Raw genomic sequence first — 23,808 nt, 5'->3', positions numbered from 1 at the left:
GCTTTCAATTGCCACAGGTTTATCATGGGAAAATAAACTGGCCTTCCACCTTCTTCCCAGGACTCTGAAAATGTAGTTGTATTATTATTTACCTTCATAATGAATCTGGGTTTTAAGAATACACTGTGCTAAGTTAATTCATATAGCTTCAGACCGACACTACAAGACAGCTGAGGCAGCTTATCAACTGGGTTGTCACCCCCATTTTTCATATCAACTGACCCCACATTTTACAAAGAAAAAAGTGAAATATGAATTTATATAGTGTTTTCCCCTTTCTAAGACACCACTAATGTTAAACCATAAATCAGTAATCTCTTTCCAAGGGTCAGGGACTAGAGTTACTGCACAGTAATGGAAAATAGTCACAGCTCTTTAAAAGTCACCCTAAATTTTGAAGCACTTGGATAGAGAATGCAGACAGAAGGTGCTAACTACAGAGAGACTCTGGAGAGCGACATGGTGCCTGCTGCGGAAGTGACATAGCAGTGACCCTCCCGGCACACACACCATTTCAAGAGGTTTTCTGAAGCATCACAACCATGCTCCCTACCGCAGCCTAATCAGTAGACGGCAGCTGGGCAGACGGTAACCGCTGAGAGAGGAGCGGTTCTTCACGGATGCGGAAGACATGGGGCAGTACCCCTAAGTAACCCCTTATTCTCAACCGAAAGCATGAAGTGAGCTGACTCTGGTGTGCTAGACCCTAACGAACAACAAAGGTCAGTTTTCTCTGGATTCCAAAGGTCAAAATGGAAAGTGACAATTTCATTACTGACTTCACCAGATTTAAAAATACTTATTTGTTTAATTTGTACCATTAAATGGTTCTAGATGAAGATACACCTTTATTTGAAAAGGTTGCAAAAGATAGCAACCCAAGTTCTAAAACATTAGCCTTCTACTTGAAAATTTTAAAACTTAAAACAATGAAGTATGTATGAACTGAGGCTATGAAGGAAAAGGTCCTAACCACTGAGCCACAGATGCAGTGAAGAAGAGCTTTACAGGGACGCCTCTGTGTACTTACCATTGTTCTGTACGTGGTCTTCAAGCACTTCGTTTTTAAGAATCCCACAGAGCTCCGACAGAGTTTCCAGGTGAACGACATGGATGATCAATGGCCGGAACACATCATACAGCGACACACACAATTTCTCCAACAGCTCACTGAAAGGAGGGACAAAATAAAGTTAATAGTAAAATATTCAATTGTGTTCACAGCCGCCACCGCTGCTGCTCTCTAATGCCAGCACTGCCTCTCCTTGCTGAGCTCCAGCAGAAGAAGGGAGGTAAGTAAGGAGGTGCCCATACCATGGCTTGGACAAAGCAGACTGCCCACAAATCCACTGGTGGTAAAGCACCCAGGAAACAACTGCCTACAAAAGCCTCTCTCAAGAATGCGCCCTCTACTGGAAGGGTGAAGAAATCTCATCATTACAGGCCTGACACTGCGGCACTTCGTGAAATCAGACGCTATCAGAAGTCCATGGAACTTCTGATTTGAAAGCTCCCCTTTCAGTACCCGGTGTGAGAAATTGCTCAGATCTGCACTTCCAGAGTACAGCTATTGGTGCTTTGCAAGAGGCAAGTGAGGCCTGTCTGGTTGGCCTTTTTGAAGATAACAACCTGTGTGTAACAATTATGCTAAAAGATATCCTGCTAGCACGCCGCATACTCGGAGAGCGTGCTTAAGAGTCCAGTGTGAGGGGAAACATTTTATTCTCAAAAAACGTTTTTTTCCTCTTCTTCCTGTTATCAGTAGTTCTGAATGTTAGGTATTTTTCCCATGGGATCAAAGGTACCTCAGTATATGATTGCGAGTGGAAACACAGGGGACAAAATGAGGTGTTGGCAGTTTCTCCACATTCACATTTGTGTGTGAATTTTTAATATAAATGCAAGATGTAAAGCATTAATGCAAGCAAAATGTCTCAGTGAACACATTCCAACAGTTCAACTTTACAATTATAAATAAACCTATTAAAATATTCTGGACAACACTAGCATTTGGATTTTTAAAATAAGTAAATTTCTTATTGATGGCAACTAAACGGTGTTTGTAGCATTTCATCATCCAGTAGATTCCATCCATCCACTGTACTTTCTAACTGAGTCATCCTACGTGCAAACACATGTTCTTAATGTTGTTTGTATCCTGTGCTGTTCCTGCAAGTGTGCTATTAAAATACATGAAACTGTAAAAAAAATAGTAGAATATTCAGGATTTTTCCAATGTGCATCTCCTCTAGTCAGAAAAATAAACAAACGCACACCAGAGTAAGGATCGAGAATGAGTCTATAAACTACTTTTGCTCTGAAAGCACAGAATCAACACTTAATTTGAAACAGTTAATTCAAATTAGATGCCCCCAACCACAAGTCAACTGTTTTTAACTTTTAACACTAATTTTACATTGTTTCAAAATGTAGATTATTCTAGTAAACATTATTACCTTTTTTTATATTCACTGCAGATCAAAGTTACCCCCCCACACCAAGCACATCTTCAAACTTAAAAAAACAAAAGAACACTAGCCAGGCATGGTGGAGCACACCTTTAATTCTAGCACTTGAGAGGCAGAAGCAGGTAGATCTCTGTGCACTCAAGGCCAGCCTGGTCTCTACAGGGAGCCCAGGACAGGGCTACACAGAACTCTGTCTCAAAAGAAACTCACAAAACAACAACAACGTTTAAGAAAAAAACCTCAAGTACTTTGGGCCCATATCAAGTATTTTAAGAAATTAGATTATGTGTGTATGTTCACCAGACTGCTAACAGTACCCTTCTATATACAGAACTTCACTGAGGAATCCCAACCAAAGTCAGGAAATACATTTTTCTCCTCCTCAATATGAGTCATAATCTTGGGATCTTTGTGAGACAAAAACCGCCAACATGGGAGAATCAAGTGACTAACAGTGGACCTGAAAATCACTTTTTAAAAAAGATTATTAAAAAAATGTATATTTTTAAGCACTGTTTATCAGTTAGCCACACAGAATTTCTACACTAGAAGGAACTCTACTTGGTGTAGATAAAGGCTCCATATCTCAGGGCTTTAGTTCTCAGACACAGACTTCCTGTGTTCATCCCAGAAAATCTCCAAATGTTACTACAAAAAATATGAAAGCATACTTGCTTTTCACTACAGACTTAAAAAAAAAAAAACCAAACAATATTCTGTTTCCATACACAACAAAGATCAAACACTGCAGAATATACTAGAACTGTATAGAATAACTGTAGAATATACTAGAAAATATATAATTTATCTACAATATATTGTTCCACTATTGTCAAAAGCAAATTAAATCTTATCCATGAGAGCCATCCCATGCATCACTTACTCTAATTTTGACGTTGGCTTTGTGAAAAATTCATTGTAAAGTTGGTGCTCATCTTGGCAGACATGGACCATAAAGGCACAGCCACTGCGAACCTGCAATACACAGACACATCCCAGCTACAAACACACACTTCCAGCTCTTACAAAGCTATACTTTCCTTGCAAAGAGATTACACACATATGTTCATAAGCAACTCTCTGGAAAACAGAAAATGGGTGGTTCTCAATGGACTGTTGCAAAATAGGATCAATTTTTAATTTCCTACTGTTTTATTTTCTAAACGCAAGAAAATAAACATGATTTTCTAGTTAAAAGGAGGTACTTTTAAAAAGAGCTTTTACGTGTTTTTCTAAAGGATGAACTAAAGTCACACTAAACAATAGGTCATTTCTGCATCAAAAACAGCTGAGGCATGGTAATAAGAACATGTAATCCCGGCGATCAGAAGGCTGACGTGGGACAAGCAAACAGCAAGCCAAGCCCATCTAGGCTGCACAGTGAGACCCTATCTTAAACCAAACACCAAAAAAAAAAAAAAAAAAATACCTAAAAACTACATTTTTAACATAAATCCACTAACTCTGAAACTCCATCTTTCAAAGATGAGTTCAAAGATGTATTCAAAGAAGAATACATACTTACAAATCTTCACATTTTAAAAAAAGTGGGACTGTTTCACAAAACTGAAGGACTAATCCCAGGGTGGAAGAGGCTGACATGGGCAGCAGAACAGCATCTGCTTGCTGAGTGTGATGACTTCCGCCCCACAACCCGTCCTACAGGTGGGCGGCCACTGCCAGCATCAGTGCAGTGAGCCTCGGTTAGGAAGGGGAGCCAGCATACCTCAACTAGCGAGGCACAGGGCTTGTCTAGCAGCACTCACCAAGGCACAATGGTCTCTGTTGTTTTGGCTGGTTAGCTCCGTGACGGTGTAGGCAATACTTGGGCCCAAAAGGAGCTCCCGCTGATCAAGGTAACACTGGTGGATATCGTTGAGCAGGTGCTGGTATCTGATGGAAGGCAAATAAAGAACACGATGAGAAATACTGAATGATTCTTCCTCTCTTGTGTGGAGGCCGGATTTACACATACACACACAAGAACACAAGACATCAAAGTACAGGGGGCCAGTTGGGAAAAGGAGAGAACTACTAACAGAGAGAGAGGAAGGGTATGGGGAATGAATAAGGTCAAAGTACATGAAATGGCTGAATTAAAATATCCTTCTGAGCCCATCACTACAGACAGTGAACATACAATACTGTCAACTAGAAGAGCTAGTTAAGACTAAATTTTTATTTGAAATGCAAAAATTAAATCTGATCTTAAATTCCAGAATAGCTGACTAGGCTTCTAAAGCCGTAATGGCCATCTCTCATTTGCTCACATTAAAGACTCAGGAATACAGACACAGATCAGGAACCAAAATGAAGTAATACAAAAGCCTGGTCTTTTAAGGAAGGATTCTCTTCAACAGAGAACTCACACCTCCTGACTGCTACTGTCTCGATAAGCTTGCTAAGTCAAGCCTGAGACTCTGCTGTCTAAACAGACCATTTGGCTGAGAAGAGACAGGGAGGCAGCTGCTCAGAACTGCCAAGAGCAAACAATGGGAAGGGCGGGCCAAGAAGACAAGAGCTGCTGATACTCACTCAGGTATCTTTTCAGATCGCTGCTCTATTTGCTCAATTAGACCCTGTGAAATAAAGAAAGACACTATATGTCCACTGTCTTATGTACTTTCCAAAGCTTACTGGTTAAATTGCATCCCTCTGTTAATGTAAAAAAGTTAAAAATCATAAGAATGACAAACAAAAACAACCATGCTCAATACCACGGTACATACTTTTCAGGGTTTTATATTCAATTAGCACATTTCCTTTCCTTAATGCCTTTTTTCTTTAATTTTCTTTGTATGTTTGGGTGCCTTGCCTGCATGTGTATCTGTCCCTGTGTGTCCCTGTGTCCATGGAGGTCAGAAGAGGGCACTGTATCCTGAGACTGGAGTTACAGACAGTTGTGAGCACCATGGAGGTGGTGGGAATCAAACCTGGGTCCTCTAGAAAAGCAGCCAGTGTTTTTAACCAATGAACTATCTCTCCAGCCCATATTTTCTTTTTAATCAAAGCTGGAATTGTATTCTATATTTAGCTCTATAATCTGATGAATAAATATTTTAATAACATTTCAAAAATATATTCTATCATTAAGCACTTTAATAATAGAACACAAGGGGGGGGGGAAGCAGAGAAAACCTTATACCCACCTGTTACCTACTAAACACTCAAAAAATTATAGCAACATTTAAGACTTTACCTAAAGCTGGTAATGGTGGCATATGCCTATAATCCCAGTACTTGGGAAGGAGAAGCAAAAGAAGCATTGGGGAATTCCCAGCCCGCCTGAGCTCATGGTGAGTTGAAAGCCACCCTGGACTACATATAAGGCAGTATCCTATCTCAAACAGAAGTAGCAACAAAAGTTAAATAATGAATGTAACATCATATGAAATGGTTGAATGTTATCCTGTAGATAGAGGTAATCAAAATCAACTGCTGGGTCTGGCATTTGTTTCCAAAGAATCACAGCCACGAATTCAGTGTCAAATAGGTGTTCTGCTCCATCAGGGTCCAGCAAACTATATCTTGAGTATCTAATCTTTCTCTTGTTTTTTCCCAAAGTTTATTTATTTTTGGGTGTTTTGCTGTGTGTGTCTCTGTATACCATGTGTCTGAAGGATCCACAAGAAGGTATCAGATCCCCTGGGACTGAGTTACACATCCTTGATTAACTGCTGCTGAGAACCAGACCTGGACCTCTGGAACAGCAGCCAGTGTTCTGAGCCACTGAGCCTTCTCCCCAGCACCCAAGTAACTCCTCCGTAAGCACCATTTGTGGGCACTCCAACACACAAAGAGCGATATACTTTATATGGTTTTGATCTGTTCTGCTAAAACTCTTTTTTGGAAAGGAATCCATTTCCACCCCTACCAGCAGTATTACTATTACTAAAACCTCAAAACACTGATATACCTTAATTTGAAATTTCTGAGACAAACAACAACAAAAACAAACCTTAACTAGCATGTATTCCCCACACTTTGAGTTAGCTGGCCATTTTATAATAGAAATGCATCATTCTTAACAAACATCCCAGGTTCTACCTTTGTTTTCCTATTTAAGAATTAGAATTCATATTTTTATATCCTTAATCTTATAATCTGATCATTTTTTGAAATAATTCTTAGTTGTATTTGGGGGGTCTACTTACTAATCTAATATTTATTAGATCACCTATAATGTATTCTGATAATGTTATAAAATAAAAAGGTTGGTTTTTAGTCCACATACTTAGCAAGTTTTCCCAATACATGTAGAAAATTCTAGATCTTCTTCCTTTTTGTTTAATGTTTTAACTTCTAGAGTTTTTCATGTCAGTGACTGTCAGTGAATTCTTAAATCAACAACATGACATTTTCCAAAACTTTGTTCTGTCTTGCTGACCTAGAGAAATCCTTCTTCAGGGCTGTAGAAATAGCTCAGTCAGTGGTCAGGAGCACGGATGTTCCTGCAGAAGACACAGGTTCAATTCCCAGCACCCACATGGCAGCTTTTACTTGTGGTGCACATACATAAACATGTAAGCAAAATACCCACACAAATAAATAAGTAAATCTAAAAAAACCTTTTGTAATTTTAGCTAACAGTACACTCCAACCAATAAACTACAATGAAAAGAAAGGACATTTCAAACGTAACTCTCTCCAGCCTGAACCAGGACAGCTTTGTCATCTTTTTAATCTCTCGTGGGTTTTGATGAACTTTTGTCATTTTATTCTTCCCGTATTTCCACTGAGATTACTGCCAGCTAAGTTTATGCTTCCTATCCAGAACAAATGCAATTCCGTCATGTACACTAATTGGTTATTTAAAAGAAAAGTGGTAAAGCCACTAAAGACTGGACAATCCCTTTATAGTCACCCTAAGTCCGCTTTACACCATGTCCTTCGGAATCAATAGTCAATATTGGCTTTTAGCTAACAGACAAAAGAAACCAATCAGACACAATCCAAATCTCCTCAACCTTACACAAAACCAAGTGTCTTCCATCTGAAAAACAAAATCATTCTCCTTTAACTAACTGGCTGATTTCAAAGAACATGAAGTCCTGTCAACAAAAGTGTAACGTTCCTTCTAGTGACAACAGAATACATGTGTAAGCTGCAGTAAGCTACCTCAACTAGTATAACATATACAAACACTAGTTTCTGACCATTTCTCTCCACTGTCTGTCTAACCAGGATAGATATACTGACCATCCCTTATACAGACACCTCAGGAAGTAAGACACAAGCCTGCCCTCATACAATCATTACCAGGCCTTGTCCAGCCCCTACGTCCCTCCTGAATGGCTGCAAACTGTGCTTGTGGAGGGGTCCTCCTCCCTACTTCTGGAGTTCTCTTTACTATAATCCATTTCTTTAAGTGTACTGAGATGGTAACTGACCAAAGATGTCTCTGACTTACATCAGTAGCTTGCTTTCTACTCTTCATGAACTACCCTGTCATGCAACACGCCTTGTCGCTTCTCCCTCCTTCTTCCATCAGACTCTAGTACCACCCTGAAGTGCAGCTACAATAAATCACAGAGAATCCCCTCAAATACATGTCTTTGTATCTCTATAAATGTTCCCTGTATAACACCCTCAAGTCCACTACAAATCTGAGCTTGATTTCTTTTTACACCTGTTTAGTGTGTGTGCTGAGTGATTTTATGTCAACTTGACATGAGCTCAAGTCATCCGAAAGGGAAAAACCTCAACTGAGAAAATGTCTCCGTAAGATTCTGTTGTAGGCAAACCTATAGGACATTTTCCTAATTAGTGATTGATGGGGAAGCACCTAGCCATTATGGGTGGTGTCATCCTTAGACTGTTAGTCCTGGGTTCTGTAAGAAAGCAGGCTGAACAAGCCACAGGGAGCAAACTAGCAAGCACACTCCTCCATGGCTTGTGTATTAGCTCCTGACTTAGATGAACAGCGATGTGGAAGTGTAGGCCAAATAAACCCTCTCCTCTTCAAACTGGTTTGGTCATAGTGTTTCATCATAGCAATAGTAACCCTAACTAAGACACAAGACACAGGTGTGTGAGTGTGTGTGTGTGCGCGCATGTCTGTATGTGTGTGTTTCATGTGTGTGTGTCTGTGTGTATATTTGTGTACATACATCCTGTAAGAGTCCGTCCTGTCCTTCACCAGAAATTGAACTCAGGACATCAGACTTGGCAGCAAACTTTAGATCTGAGCCATCTCACCAGCCCCCCAAACCTAAGGTTTCATCTAGTAACTGCCCTGAGCATCACAGGAAGTGTGAAGACTTTGTTTGAATGCCTTCCTTTCACTCAAGTTCATTTACTGGGATAAGTCAAAGAGTAAGGGACAGGATGGCTGAAATTTTTCCTAACAACATCCCATGTGTGTTAGCAGACTTACTCTGACTTTAGGGGCAGCAGCTCGAAATTTCACATAAAATAGTGTGAAGGCATTGTCTGCATTAGGGACTGATGAGGGGTCCTGAAGAAACATGGGGAAGAAAGATATATTAGCAAACACATCATTACTCAGAAAGGAACATAAACATTTCATCCTCCATACATAACAAAGTCATATATGTTAATATTGTTATAGCTGTCATCCAATTAACAGTGCTAGCATCTTCCCTTTGTAGTTAAAATTTATCCTGTGTTACTTGAGTTTCGGCAGTAAATACGACTGAATTCAGACTTAAACTGTTACTCACTGAGTATAGGACACTGGGCAAGTCTCTAGCACCTCTGACATTCCGTGCAAGCCCTTGGAGACTAAGGTTTTACATTCCCTTCACCGCTTCCCTCTGCCAAGGTAGGGACTGAGTTCCAAGGCCTGGCACATTCTAGGCACTGCTCCACCACTGAGCACATTGCAGCCTGTCTTTAGTTTCGTTTTGTTTTACTTAACCATATGACAGGTCTCATTGAGTTAGTTATACAGACTTGGCCTTGAACCACTTATCCTCCTGCCTCCGTCCCCCAAGCAGAGTAGGTCACAGGTATGTTCAGCTGAAAAGTGAACTTAAGAAATAAAATACAGCCTTTGCGGCTTTGTTTTCTTCAGAGAAAATATATTCACTGACCATCCCAGATAGTTCTACTCATTCTCTAATCTGGGCAGTGTGTGTTACTTTTCTGCCTGGCATATACTGATTTGTAACTAGTTTTCTCATCATTTTTACTAGTTATTATTTCTAAATCACGGTGACAGCAAGGACCTCATGAGCTCTCTCGTCCATCATACGGTTCCTAATACAATACTAAACGTGAGACATACTCAATATACATATGGATGTTGCAGTGTATGGTAGCAAATGCCAGCATCCAAGATGCAAGAAGACCCCAAGTTCAAGCCCAGGCTGAACAACATAGTGATACCTTGTCTCAAAGCCCCATGGGCTAAATGTATAAGTTCGTGTGCTTCCCTGGTGTGTCCAAGGCTGGGTGCAGTCAAAGTACTGTAACCGTTATAATGGCCAAAGCCATGAATTGTGAGGGCAAAAGTCCAAGAAACATGAGTAGAACCCAACACTAGTTGATAAACTGTAAAATGAAATTTTATTTCTATTTCAGCTATTTCTTACCCGAAACATTCTTTTATAGCTTTTTCATTAAACTACTGGCACAAAATTAAATAAAAAATAGTAAAAGTGAGTAAGTTTAAATGGTGGATTTAAATTAACAAGAATTTTCCTCATTTTAATTTTTTCCCCGGGTGTTGGGGTTGAAAGCAGACTTTCACGTACCAGGCAAGGGCTCTAGCAGCTGAACTGCATAGGCTGTAGCTACACTTCTCTATGATAACGCCTACAGCAAACATTCTTACTTAAGTATGTGGTACTAGTTCAGATAAGGATTATGGAAAGCAAATAAATAAAAAATAAAACCAAGCTGACATTAGGATCAGTTAACTCACCCTTTTTAGTAACTGATTTGTGAGAGTCTGCAGTGTGTTCACAGTATATGTCTTCATGAGGTGCAAAGCTTTAGAAAGACACTGTTTAAACTTCAGTAAGTATACAGGATAATCTTTAAAATTAGGCTGTAAAACAAGGAAATTTACAAAAGAAATAAGAATTAACAATTAGCAAACTGTCAATGACAACCAAGGTGTCCTCTACACAAAGCAATACATGCAGTTGTGCAGATTTTCAGCTTCATGACTTTAATGAATGACTTGGGGCTCAATCAGCACTGCAGTTATAAGCATTAAAATGTCAGTGCCCCACGAACTCTGAGGCTAGTGTTAAGACCCTACTAGAAACAAAATGGAGTTAGCAAAACTAAGACCAGCAGGAAATCCTCGGAGGATCAAGACAGGGATAAAATGAAAGGACCTGTCCTCCCGGGCATTGCCTGCGTCCCACCCAAGTCATCTATTTACAAGAGCATCTTATCTTGCACATCCATACGTGAACACTGAAAAATGTCACATCTTTTTAAGTAGGATGAGGCTGAGTCAGGGAGGCCTTCCCACCCCTGGAGTCTCAGAAGCCAAAAGTACTGCGCATACCACAAAGAACAGCAACAACAAAAATGCACTTATTTTTCTTCAGCATGTTATAGACATGTAATCATCCCTCAATATTCAGACAGCGATAGTTCTAAGACGTCCTGACTAAAGGATAAACGAGTGCTCAGATACCTTAAATAAAATGGTGCAGTCATTTTATAGGCCAAATGTCCATGCTCCCTACACTTTACATCCCCCCAGTTACTCATGACACTGACATAATATACACTCTATGACAGCTACTATGCTGTGCCCACCATCCAGGGATAACAAAGGTCCTTTTAAATCTTTGCAAGGCCCAACTGGTTGAATTCACACAGGAGAAAGCCACACAGAGACAGCTGACTGTATTTTTCTCACTGGGAAAAAATGATTGTATAGCCTAAGAAATACAGTAGAAATGTTAATATCATAAAAATATGACTTACATGAGATGAAATATATGTTATACAATCATCTAACTTGGCCAGCATAGGGATAAATCCTTCACTATTCACAGACAACGTAGGGGAATTCAATTTCTTCAAATAGAAGGAAAAGGAACAATTAATTAACAGCAACAAAAAAGTAAACACTGAAAATTATCAACTAGAATTAACATATTTTTAAATATAATAGTATACTTTTAGTCTGATAAAAGAGCCTTAAACAAACACTAAAATACTCAACTGTGGTCCATGTATAACAACCTAATGTCAACCTAGTACAAAATAAATACATGCATACATACATACATACACAGTGAAGAGACCCAGAGTGTTTATGCTATGCTGCTGTGCAATGCTAAACTGAATTTTACATCGCAGACCCAGTGTCCCACTTTCTCTCACTTCACCATGATATGCCCTCATGTGGTCACAGACCATGTCCATACAGTTAAAGGATTAACTAGCAGTCAGAGCACTTGCAGGCAGGCTCATGGGACACTGGGTTCAATTTCCAGCATAGAAAAAAAAAAAGGCAAAAGCAAAATATTACTAGCCATTTATTCCTTCTTGATACTGAGGTGATTTGCCAATGAACTAATTCACACAGAATCCCATGTTTAAAGGGCTGCCGGCTTTTTATGTCTTTAATATTAGACTACTGTAATTACAATTATTTTAATAACTTAATAATGATTTATAAATAATTATGACTAACTTACAAGTCAAACAGAAATATAATTTACTCAGAAGCCCTAATTATCTGCTTTATGAGAACTATATGGATCTTCAAACTGAACATGAGAATTGGCTTAAAAATATGTGGACAGAATTATAGAAATTCAACACAGCAACATTTAAAGTCCTAATTTTTACAGCTGATGGCACTCAACAAGAGATCCCGTCACAATAACACAATATAAGAAGTCCTATCTAAGTCGCATACGGAAAATTCTAAACTGATGATGGTATACACACTTCTTAAATCAGAAACTACATCAGTGACCAACTATTAAGTTCAGGTATCAGCTTATATGCTAGAAGATCACTACAAAGGGAAATATCAAATAAGATATCAGTAACTTTACAAAAAAAAAAATACAAAGCACTTACTGTGTTAATCGTCTCCAACTCATTAAAATAAGACAGCTTCTGTTGGATGTGCTCAGCAAGATCGGCAAGTTCCGACTCACATTATAAAGAGAAAAATCAATTATTATAAAAATACATGAAATCAATATCCTAATATCAAAATTACTTTGAATAGATTTATATTTGACATTTAAGTTTAAATCAGGTATGACTTCAGAATCATGCTCAAGAATTTCTGCACCCATCAACAAGAAGAGACTATAAAGCAAATGCCTGTCTTTTAAAAACACACAAAAAATATAGAGAGAATCCTGAAAACAGTGACTTCCATGCTCTGTACTCACAAGTGTATGTATATCCTGCTCAGGCAGACAATTACAAAGGAAAGCCTACATTAGCACACTCATTCTGCTCATCTGGAAATGTCAGTAGTAAGGACAGAACAAAAACCAGTACACTCTGTAACTGCACCTAGCAGACAAAACAAAAAGTCTCCCTCTGGCTCTGCCCCCTTTACAGAAATCTGCATGTTTAGCACAGTCTCATACAGAGCAACCTCATGGTCTACTCAGAGAAGCTAAGAAAACTAAAGTTAAATAGCATTCATCTATTTAAAATTAATCACGGACTCTCTCTCTCTCTCTTCCCTGATTCCCAATTACCTGTTCTTTTAGGAGCTGTTCACAGGCTTCATGAAGTGTTCCTGTCTTATTGGACACAAAAAGATACTGTTTCTGCAATGACTCCAGATGCTGAAGAGCACTGTTCACATCATTCAGTATAGCATCACACTGTTCCTGAAACCCAGACAAGTAATCCCTCATCTGTCTAGAAAACAGAACCAAGAGGGGATTGGCAATAATTTTCCCCCAATCAGCATAGTCAATAAACAATAAGGTCTCATCTTTTCCAAAAGCATAAAGTCTGACCCACTGCTGTAAATGTGTAACACTCAGAACCACAGTGAAGCTAGCCCATGAACTATTTCAGTGCTGAGGAAGAAGAATCGATGGCAACACAGGCAACAAAGAAGCTACAACCTGGTTTCTTGCATGTAAGTCAATGAATCACTGGTGTCAACCTCCAAAGATGGAACACTAGGTCATCCCAAGGCAGCAAGGAAGGCTACTCCTTCAGATAACTGCCACCTCCAGAGGCCACAAAGAATTCTGGATTTGAGACTAGAAGATGCTGGTCCAAACTGCAGTTCTATTAGCGTCCAAACCTCAGCCTGGCCATTTGTAAAATGGGAATGGTAGGGTTTCTTGATGACTGGCTATGGATAAAGTGGGATTGTACATCCCTAACACACTGTCTAGCAGTAGTAGTCATGAACAGACCAAGCATAGTGGTGGACACCTTTACTCCCACCACATGGGAAGCAGGGAGAGGCAGATCTCTGAGTTCAAAGCCGGCCTAGTCTACTAAGTAATTTATAAGACAGTCAGAACTACAGAGCGAGACTGTCTTGAAAAAACAAAAACAAAACAACAACAACAAAGGCTGTAAATAAATGTTAACTGAATACAAATGCAGAGCCCATAATCTAAATTCAAGAGAGAACCCGCCTGCAGTCCTCCCTCCCCGGCTCGCAGCACACACAGCACTCAGTCTAAATGGCCATCATTAAGGTCTTCCTTCCAGGGATGTTTCTTTTAAACAACAAACCCCTCAAAGAATTCCCACACAACTTCTTGATCCACATCCTTTCTGCAGTTCTCTAAAATCATTTATAATCCCAATCCTCGCCCTAGCTAGTCTTAAGGAAAATCTAACTGCTAAGTTGTTTTAGTAACTTGACTATGATGTAAAATTCAGGAGATTCAACAAATAAAGGACCCACACATACCTATATTTAGTTCCTTCATCCTGATCCATCTGAGTTTGCAGCTTTGCAAACCATGAGAAAAACTGGAAAATAAAGAGTATTATTCCATCAGCCAAACTAAAACAAATAAAAAGAAATTAATTACATGGTAGAATACAACTTAAAGGGCAGGCATTACCTAGTTAATCTTATTTCTAGGGCTCAGCCACTAATAATTAGCTATGAGCTTTGTTAAACACTTAACATCTATATGCCAGGAAAAGCAAAGGATAGAAAAGCATTTTCATTTCCAGAGTCAAGTAAGGAGCAATATTAAAGACACATACACAAAATGAATGTTTCCTCTTGAGAAACTCCTACCTGACTCTTAGTTGCCAAATTTCAAGAATTAGCATAGGGTATTGGGTAAATATTAATATTAATGTTACCTAATAAGAATGATGAGACTATAAAGTTGAAACTCACATAGTCAATAAAGAATATTGGCTTTGGGGAAACTTCAGGGATAGCCCAGTAGTTAAGAGCACTGGTTGTTCTTCCACATGACCTGATTCAATTCCCAGAACCCACATGATAGCTCACAACTGTCTATAACTCTAGTTCCAAGGCACCCAACACCTTCTTCTGGTACTGAGGGCACCAGCATGTAACTGGTACAGAGACACACATACAGGCAGAACATCCACACATAAAATAAAACTGGAAAGTGACAGAGCATATAGACGTGAGGCTGTATCTGCCCCATACCAGGGTTGTAAGAAACCATCCATTATCATATGTGCCTCAGAATCAGCACTCAGAAAGCTGAAGCAAGAGGATCATGAGTTCAAAGCCATCCTGGGATACACTGGGGCAGTAAGGGAAGGGAAAAACAGAGAAGAAAAATGAAACAAGTAAAAGAGTTAATTTACTTGAGAAATTGTAAATTTGTGTAGTGGGGAAGGGAGATGATAAAATTGTTTTTTATTTAGCCAAGTATGTTGGCACACACCTGGAATTAAAACACTTGGGAAGTAGAGGTTGGAAGATCAAGAGTTCAAAGCCAGTCTGGGCTACATGAGGAATACAAAGTCATATCCTGTCTTGAACAAAAAAACAAAAACAGGTTCATAGCAGGTTCGTTTTTTGATAGAAGTAGTTATACCAGTATATACACTCTCCAAACTCATCCGGCTGACATTTAAAGTGAGCACATTTTATCATACGTACATCGTAAGCCAGTACATTAGATGTTCAAACTTTTAAAAAGAGTGTACAAGTGTGAATTTAATACAGAGGTTTTGTTTTCACTAAGGGAGCTTCTGTGAAAGGAGAGGAGGGAGAGAGGTCAGCAGGAGTGGAGGAAGCTGGAGAGGGCAGTGAGGGAGAGCGCAGTAGAGTGCGTCAGCTCAGAGGCCATGCTGAAGCCTGCTGTTCTGTACACACTAAGATGACGTGGAAGGGAAGAATGATGGCTTCAGCTGTCCATGAGCATTCACGACATCGTTCAAGTCCACCTTTGCCAGTTCTCAAAGTGGGCGTCCATGTCAAGAGGATACAGGCTTTCCATCTACCTTGGCTCACAGTTTCTAAGCTCACTGTGTGCTCGCTACACACTATATTTGCATGTGTTATTTAATTCTCCTAAAACCATGGGAGATAGGTATAAAATCATCCTTGGTTAATGACTCAGAAACTAAAGACCCAAAAAGGTAAATAATTTGCCAATAATGAAGTAACAGAGCTGACTTTCAGACGTGAGTCAGCCTACCTCCAACAGGTAGGTCTAACTAGACAGCAGGAGCAGATATAAGTAGACCTACCTCCGGTAAGAGCAGGCACAGGTCAGCCTAACTCTCCAGCAGGAGCACAGGTAGGCTGGCCTAACCACAGCAGGAGCTCTCTCCTTTGCTTTGTTTCACTGCCTCTCTTGACTTACAATGATGCAATCCCTGTGTCTGCTTTATGTTTCACTTGGAAATGCCTCTGCTTTAACACTTCTTTTTGGTCTTTGTTTTGGTTTTAAAGACAAAGCATCACTATGTAGCCCCTGGTGCCCTTGAACTTGCTAGATATCCAGGCTGGCCTCAAACTGGTGATATTCCTGTCTCAGCCAGCTCTAACTCTTTCTTCAGCGACTAACCAGACCCAAACCCTGCACAGCTCCCAAGAGCAGAAGTGTGTTCCGGTGGTACAGGCATAGGTAGCTCTATTACTAACAAGTCAGAAAGAACAAACAGGAAAAGATCTACAGAAACTACTACACATTTAAGTTTATAATTAGCATAAGGAACCATCAAAAAGAATCCTAAATTACTGCAAATAATTAGAAACTTTCATCTAAAGAAAACATTTAGATTTTTAAAACAAGTAGAGGATGAATGTATGCATATCTAGATTACATATTTTATAATGATTTATTATCTTTTTAAATTTTTATAAAATGATGTAAGTACTTTGCCTGTGTGTGTGCCTTATACCTGTAAATGTGAGAAGAGGGCATGAGACTCCTGGAGCTGGAGTTAAAAACAGCCGTGAGCAGCCCAATGTGGATGCTAGGAATCAAACTTGGATCCCCCGGAAGACCAGCCAGTACTCTTAACCACTAACCCATCCCTCCTGAGGTCATTCTATTATATATATTTTTAATCTGTATTGCCAATCTAACTGGGCAGTGTTGTAGTGTGAATAAGAATGGCCTCCATAGACACATAGGTGTGAATGCCTGGGCACCAGGGCGTGGCATCATTAAGCTGTGTGCCTTGTTGAAGTAGGTGTGGCTTTGTTAGAAGTCTGTCAGTGGGGGTAGGTTCTGTAGTTTCAGACCCTCAAGCCAAGCCCAGTGTCTCTCTCTTCCTTCTGCTGATCCAATGTAGAACAGCTAGCTCCTTCTCCAGCCCCATGTCTGTCTGTGTGCTGCAAGGCTTCCTGCTATGACAATGACAGACTAAACTAAAACTCTAAGCCAGCCCCAGTAAAATACTTTCCTTTATAAGACTTGCCATGGCCATGGTATCCCTTCACAGAAATAAAACCCTAACTAAGATAGGCAATAAGGTCACTTAAAAAACACTCAAAACTAACACCAAACCAAGACTGTTCTACATAGATCTGATGCTAGTGCTCCTCAGAGTGTGTGACCTTTGATAGCATGTTGTCATCTGCAAGTGTTATACCATGGTCATAGATACCCTAGGATATACTTAGCCCTGGTACACGTGAGTTATGCCTACACTGCCCTCTTGTTTTAGCCTGTCTTGAGACACCTGGAATAATCCAATGTCCCCAGAAAAAAATGGTACTGTTTACCTGCTGTGCGGTCTCGATTCTTTCCTCTTCCATTCCTAAGGAAGTGAAGCCCTTTAAGAGGATGTCTTCTGTAGATTCAGGCACGACAGCAGTCAGCTCAATGGGCAGCGACTGGGATGCTAAGCTGCACACATCTTCAATCGGGAGCTTGAAAAAGAAAGCCACAGGATACTTAACTTGAACTCTCTTAAATCAATGCAATTGTTTCTATCTTGTTTTGAAAAATAACAGAGTATATTCTTTAAATTCTCTGACATCAGAAAATTTTGCCTGGCAGCAGTAGCACACACCTTTAATCCCAGCACACAGAAGGCAGAGACAGGCAGACCCCTGTGAGTTTGAGGCAGGCCAGCTTGCCTGGTCTACAGAACAAGTTCCAAGATAGCCAAGGTTACACAGAGAAACCCTATCTTTAATAACAAAAGAAAGGAAGGAAGGAAGGAAGGAAGGAAGGAAGGAAGGAAGGAAGGAAGGAAGGAAAGAAGGAGGGAAGGAAGGAAGGCCACACAATACTAACATTCTCTGCTAGGCCTCTTCAGGATAGATGCTGCTCTCAAGATGTAAAGAGGATGCCAGTGTTTCTCAGTAACAAGGTCTTATTGTTGAGTCAGCTTCCTAACTGGGGGCAAATCTATGTAGAACCACACACATTTTCTCACTTGAACCTCTCTAAACTACCATTAGATAAAAGGAGAGCTTGTGTGCTGTTGCAAGTAGCGTGTTCTCTGCCGGATCTAACACAAAGGCCTGCCCAACCAACAGAATTAACAAGTCACAATCATTAACCAACAAGCTGCCTCCTCCTACCACCCTCATCCATGGTATACCTCACCTCCACTGACGTACTGTAAGATTCAACAACAGAGAAGAGACTAGAAACAATCTCTCAGTTTCTATCAGTTCCAAAAGAACTGCAGGCATGAGGCTTCCCTGGAACTCCAATACAGCATTCTCACTCCCACTATCAACACTTGGACTCTGGTATTAATGTCCCTGAAGTCCCATACCAGACAAGATGCTTTCAGACCTAAAAGAAACTGGCAGGTGACAGGGTAAGCAACAGAGCCTACCATTAGGTTCAATTCTAGTGTTAAGCTCAAGGCATTTAAAGTCTTCCAACTAAGACATGACTCAAGGCCTTAGGAAAGTGTTTTCATCTTTCTGAATGCAGACGTTCCATCTGAAGACAGGGCTTCTTCTTTAAAGTTCAAGTGAGCCAGATGCACAGATACCCACTACTAATCTAGAAGGAAGTCTTTAATATGGGGAGGCTACATCTGCGTTCAGATGATAACACACTACAGTAAAGTCTGGGTTAAAGCCTCTTGCTGATGTACAAGATGGTGGCATTGAGGAAATTATGATTCTGTTCCTTAATTTCTTCTCTTATCACATACAGATCCAGTGGCCATACCAAGACTACTATGAGGAACAAAGAGGAAAGCACTATCTACTTCAAATGCTAGCAAACAACAGCCAATAGCAAACATGATCAGGAAGGTCCCTGTATACAAATGAGTCAGACTCAGTAGGCAGGAGGGTCCTAGACAAATGCAAATGTCTTATCAGGATATCACAATGCTTATAAACTCTTGCTGAAAAGTAGCATAATCCCCGATATAAAGGTAATGTGGCCCAGCAAAAGTTAAAGTTCTCAGACTCCATGAAATCTACCTTGAGGCTGGTGTCATCAGCAAGTGTAAGCTGTCATTACAGATTCCGAAGACAGAGCTGTAACTGAGATAAACTACACCTGCACCATGGAGCCACCCCACTAACCAACAAGGGGCTGTCTCCATAGAGAAAGGATGGCACACACATACCCCAAGACAACACAGCACGCAGAACACTTAACATAAGGCCTGCCACATAGTAAACACTCAGTAAAGTTGAGCTACTGACATTAGAAGTATTTTTTATTATTCCTCTTAATAGCGACCGCGGCTCTTTATTACTTTTATTTAGAAGCAACAACAGACTAAATGTAGTGGGCTGAGTCTACACTGCATCTTGGGAACAGAATAGTGACTAAGCTGCCTTCACAGTACCAAAATAGTAGTACAAGTCAGCCCTGTAGTGACAGATCAGAGTTAGTAGGTAAGATGTAAAGGGGAAGAAGTGATATGTCCAGCTCAGATTCACAAACATCCCAGGCAACATGCAGGCCTGCACCTGAATAAACACACTGACATGCAAATAATTTACAAAGGCGTAAGTACTCTTCTGAACTCTTTTGTTACATCTACTTATCATCTATGTGTGACCTCCCATGCATGTCAGAGGACAACTTAAGTCAGTTCTCTCCTTCCACCAGGTAGGCCCCACAGATGAACTCTGGTTCAATCAGCTTAATCACAAAGACGTTTTTACTCACTGATCCATCCTGCCAGCAAGCCTACGTATTCTTAAATACATTATAGGTCAGACTGCAGGATAACCATGCAAATTAAACCCCAGGGGAAAGGTTGAAGAGATGGCTTAGGGGTTATGAGCATTTGCTGTTCTTGCAGAGGATCCGGCTTCGATTCCCTGTATCTACAAGGCAGTTCACAGCAGGTTATAATTCCAATCCCAGGGGATCTGATACCTTTTTCTGGCCTCCTGAGCACCAAGCATGAGCGTGGAACAGATACATGAATGCAGGCAAAGCCCTCACACACATGAAATAAGTCAAACCAGGGAAACATGGACACTTCCACTGATGGCGGAATAAGGGGCAAGGGAAGGACAAGTGAATGGCTGAAAAGGGCTCTAGCACTGAGGTCTGCAGGGCAATGGAAGCACCTGGAAGCCACTGACTTAGAAAGCATTCGCATTCCATACCCACTCTCAGGCCCTCCAACTGATCGTCTGAGAAAGCATGAGAACAAGACCTGGAAGACATGCGTGGTTCGTACTGTGTGGAAAAACAGGGCACAAAGCCCCCCCAGACCCTTCTCCTCAGTGAACAACACCTTGCGGTGATGCGGGGGAGGGGTAGGAAATTCTGTCAGCCATAGAATACAGTATCCCATTATAGCAAGAAACTTCCACCCTGGACAATAGACAACAACAATAAAAACAAACAAATAAACAAACACACACAGACATCAGTCTCCTGTTGCTAATGAAGAGACAGACACAACAGCAAAGGCCCACCTCCAGGCCTAAGACGGAGACTGGACCTGACAAAACTCCCAACTATTTTAGATTATCAAAATTCATAATATTTAGATCTTGTTTGGCTGTTAGGTCTTTACATTTTTCAAAAAATGTACCATATACTAATATCTGCCATTTCAAGTGAGTCCAAGGGGTCACAGACATGTGCTCAGTTTATCGTAAACAAAAACAAGACAAAAAAAAAAGTTATTTTCTAAGTTACTTTACCAGATAAAACTCTGGATCTGTGAAAAACTGCTCAAGATGTTCCAGACACATTCTATAATCTAATCACAAATAAATATGACCAGGTAAGATCATATTTATGCAAGAGCATTCAATTTGATGACTTCAAGCACAGATATTAATTTTCAATCCTAAGGCCTTTAATTATGGGGCTGGAGAAATGGCTCATCAGTCAAGAATGCAAGTTCAGTTCCCAGCACCCGTCCCAGGTGCTTCAAACACCAGTCACTCAAGCCCTAGAGACCCCAGGGACTCCAACGCCCTTTGCTGGCCTCTGTCGGCATTTCTCTCTCTCTCTCTCTCTCTCTCTCTCTCTCTCTCTCTCTCTCTCTCTCTCTCTCTCTCACACACACACACACACACATAGGCACATGCACTCACCCATTAAAATAAAATCTACAGCTATGCAGGTGGCACACACCTTTAATCCCAGCACTCAGGAGGTGGAGGCAGAGGCAGGCAGATTTCAGTGTTCCATTCAGGACAGCCAGAGCTAGACAGAGAAACCCTGTCTTGAAAAACAAAATAGAAAAAAAAATTAAAAATAAATCAAAATAAAATCTAAAAAAAAAAAAAAGCACTTTAAATATCAGAAGCAGGAGAGTACCTCTGGTCCCTTTCTTTTACTAACAAGAAACCATTTTCTCTCAGACTTAGTAGGAGGAAGTTCTAATACAACCATCTTAAAGAACAAATCAACTTGCTTTTAGCAGCATAAGAGGAAATTATCTCTTTGGGTGCCTATGTCCCACTAAGTTCTTTTCACAAAATAGCTGAACTAGAGTGGCCAGTCCAAAGGGGGTGTGACAGTGTCCCCAGCTTGCCACTTCTGACTTCTCATTCCGAAAAGAGATAACACTATCAGAGCCCCCTGCCCCCCACCCCCATGCAGGGCCTCGGCTTCAGGACAGGGCAGACACCATCACACAGACAGCACACACTCTGGCTGACGTATAGGAAAACTGCAGCTTACACTGACGGCCACGGCGTACCAAACGGTAATTACAATAAACCACACTGTACCACCTTATCAGCCTGACCTGTCCAGGAAAAGACAAATGTCCCTTCTTCTCATAAGCCTTCTTTTCTGGAAAATTCTGAACTAGAGAAGATTACTTTTAGGATCAGTCTGATCAATCCATCCCCCATCTGAACTGACAACACTTTCTCTGTTTAGCTGGAGCACACCCTTGAGGCTGGAGTCGCAGAGCCAAGGCACCAAGACTGTTTTCTCTTCTTCAGTCTCAGTGACACCTATACTAGCTCAAGATTCTAATCTGTTCCTTTAAACATTCACTGTTTAGAAGAGATCACATGAATAATGCAATGTTAGCCATGCACTGTCTATGCACGCCAGAGCCTTTATTTTTCACAATCCCCCACGCAATAAGCCTCTATTTTATACCAAAGAAAATGGAAGCATACTGAAGTTAATTATCATGTCCAAGGGGTATGGCAGTAAATTAGATTTCAAAGTAAATTATTTTAGCACTTTAACAAGAACTACTTAGCAGAAAGAAAAAGATCCTTGTTGCTATTAAAAAAAAAATTGCCTCAACTACAAGAAACCAGTCTACTGCAAATTCTTTTATCTAACACAATCTAACACAATATATATAACTACTTTTTTTTAAAAGCAACATTCCAAGATAAGGACTTTTTAATTTACCCATTTTATATGTGAGTGTTTTGCCTGAGTGGATGCATTTGCACCACATGCATGATTAGTGCCCAGAGTCAAGAGAACTGGAGTTACGGGTATATTGCAAGCTACCAGGAAAGGGCTAGGAATTAAAGGTGGCTCTTCTGCAAGGGCAGTGGGTGCTTTCTTTTAACCATGGCCATCTCCCCCACCCCCCCACCCCCCACCCAAGACTGCTTTTTTTTAGAAGAAAGCTGCTTTCTAAAGACACCTTTTGATGGTCACTGGGCATGAGCTGAAGCTGAACACCAACTAGATGACTAAATCATCCCAGTTCCAACAGACTATGAAATAACTTACTTTATGGAAAGATGAAGCACTACAGAGAAGTCTGTGGATATATACTAGTTAGATAAATTAATATTGATGCATTTTTTTTCTCCACAGTAACATGAAAAGCATGGCAACGGGGTAAGTGGACTCCCAAGTTATCCCATCAGACACAGATGACTTCAGTACAGGGAAAGGAGGGCCACAGACATGTCCCTCCCAGGTCCCGGAGTGGGTGTGAACAGCTCTTTCCTGATAACAGAGCTCCCCAGATTCCTGGACTTGTTAAGTACAAGCTCCCCAGGCCCTGGCTCTGCTTTTTCTTCCAGCTACACTATGGACCCAGCCTTTCCCAGGCTGGCTTCACGTTTCCACGCCACTTCTCACCCTCAGCTGTCACTTTCTTTACAAGGCCTTCCCTTCACCTTTACATCTGCCCTTACTTTTAGGCCTCCCATAAAAGGGGGTGCCTCATCTACTCTGACCCCACCACCCTACTTTCTTTCTTATTGATGTTTCTATCCCTAGCCCCACCCAGGGTAGCGGGTGGTAGTGCTCATTCAATAGCAGCACGAACTGATGATAAGTATTGCTGTGTAAATAAGGAAGGAGGGTGTGAGCTAAAAAAAAATGCCTTTTTACTCAATAAAGAGGAAAACTTAGTTCATACCCCTTGTCAACAATAAAGTTGCCTGCAGTGTATATCTCACTCCCCTGGTTCTATGAAGTCAAGACACCAGCTTCAATAATGGGTCACAAAAAAATAGAAACAGACTGGGAAACACATAAACCAGGTTCTGGGCTGAGGATGTAAATCTCTAGTATAGCACTTACCCAACAATGGCAAGATCCTCAGTTTAGTA

At 40.6% G+C, this 23,808-nt stretch overlaps 1 protein-coding gene across 1 annotated transcript in view; it reads right to left on the bottom strand.

The window, feature by feature from the left end:
- Positions 1 to 23,808, bottom strand: part of COG3 (component of oligomeric golgi complex 3) — a 50,964-nt gene that overhangs the window by 25,886 nt on the left and 1,270 nt on the right. Inside the window, exons 2-12 of the mRNA XM_080925965.1 lie at positions 17,587 to 17,733; positions 14,320 to 14,381; positions 13,133 to 13,298; positions 12,492 to 12,566; positions 11,382 to 11,474; positions 10,357 to 10,482; positions 8,845 to 8,925; positions 5,004 to 5,047; positions 4,235 to 4,361; positions 3,352 to 3,443; positions 1,031 to 1,170 (exon numbers count right to left, since the gene is read on the bottom strand). Coding sequence (XP_080782091.1) covers positions 1,031 to 1,170; positions 3,352 to 3,443; positions 4,235 to 4,361; positions 5,004 to 5,047; positions 8,845 to 8,925; positions 10,357 to 10,482; positions 11,382 to 11,474; positions 12,492 to 12,566; positions 13,133 to 13,298; positions 14,320 to 14,381; positions 17,587 to 17,733 — 1,153 coding nt within the window. The remainder of the gene's footprint in view (positions 1 to 1,030; positions 1,171 to 3,351; positions 3,444 to 4,234; positions 4,362 to 5,003; positions 5,048 to 8,844; positions 8,926 to 10,356; positions 10,483 to 11,381; positions 11,475 to 12,491; positions 12,567 to 13,132; positions 13,299 to 14,319; positions 14,382 to 17,586; positions 17,734 to 23,808) is intronic.

This window comes from Micromys minutus, assembly GCF_963924665.1.
Source record: "Micromys minutus genome assembly, chromosome: 12".
NCBI classification, from domain to species: Eukaryota; Metazoa; Chordata; class Mammalia; order Rodentia; family Muridae; genus Micromys; species Micromys minutus.
The sequence above is the reverse complement of the archived record's forward strand: the minus strand, read 5'-3'. Positions and strand labels throughout refer to the sequence as shown.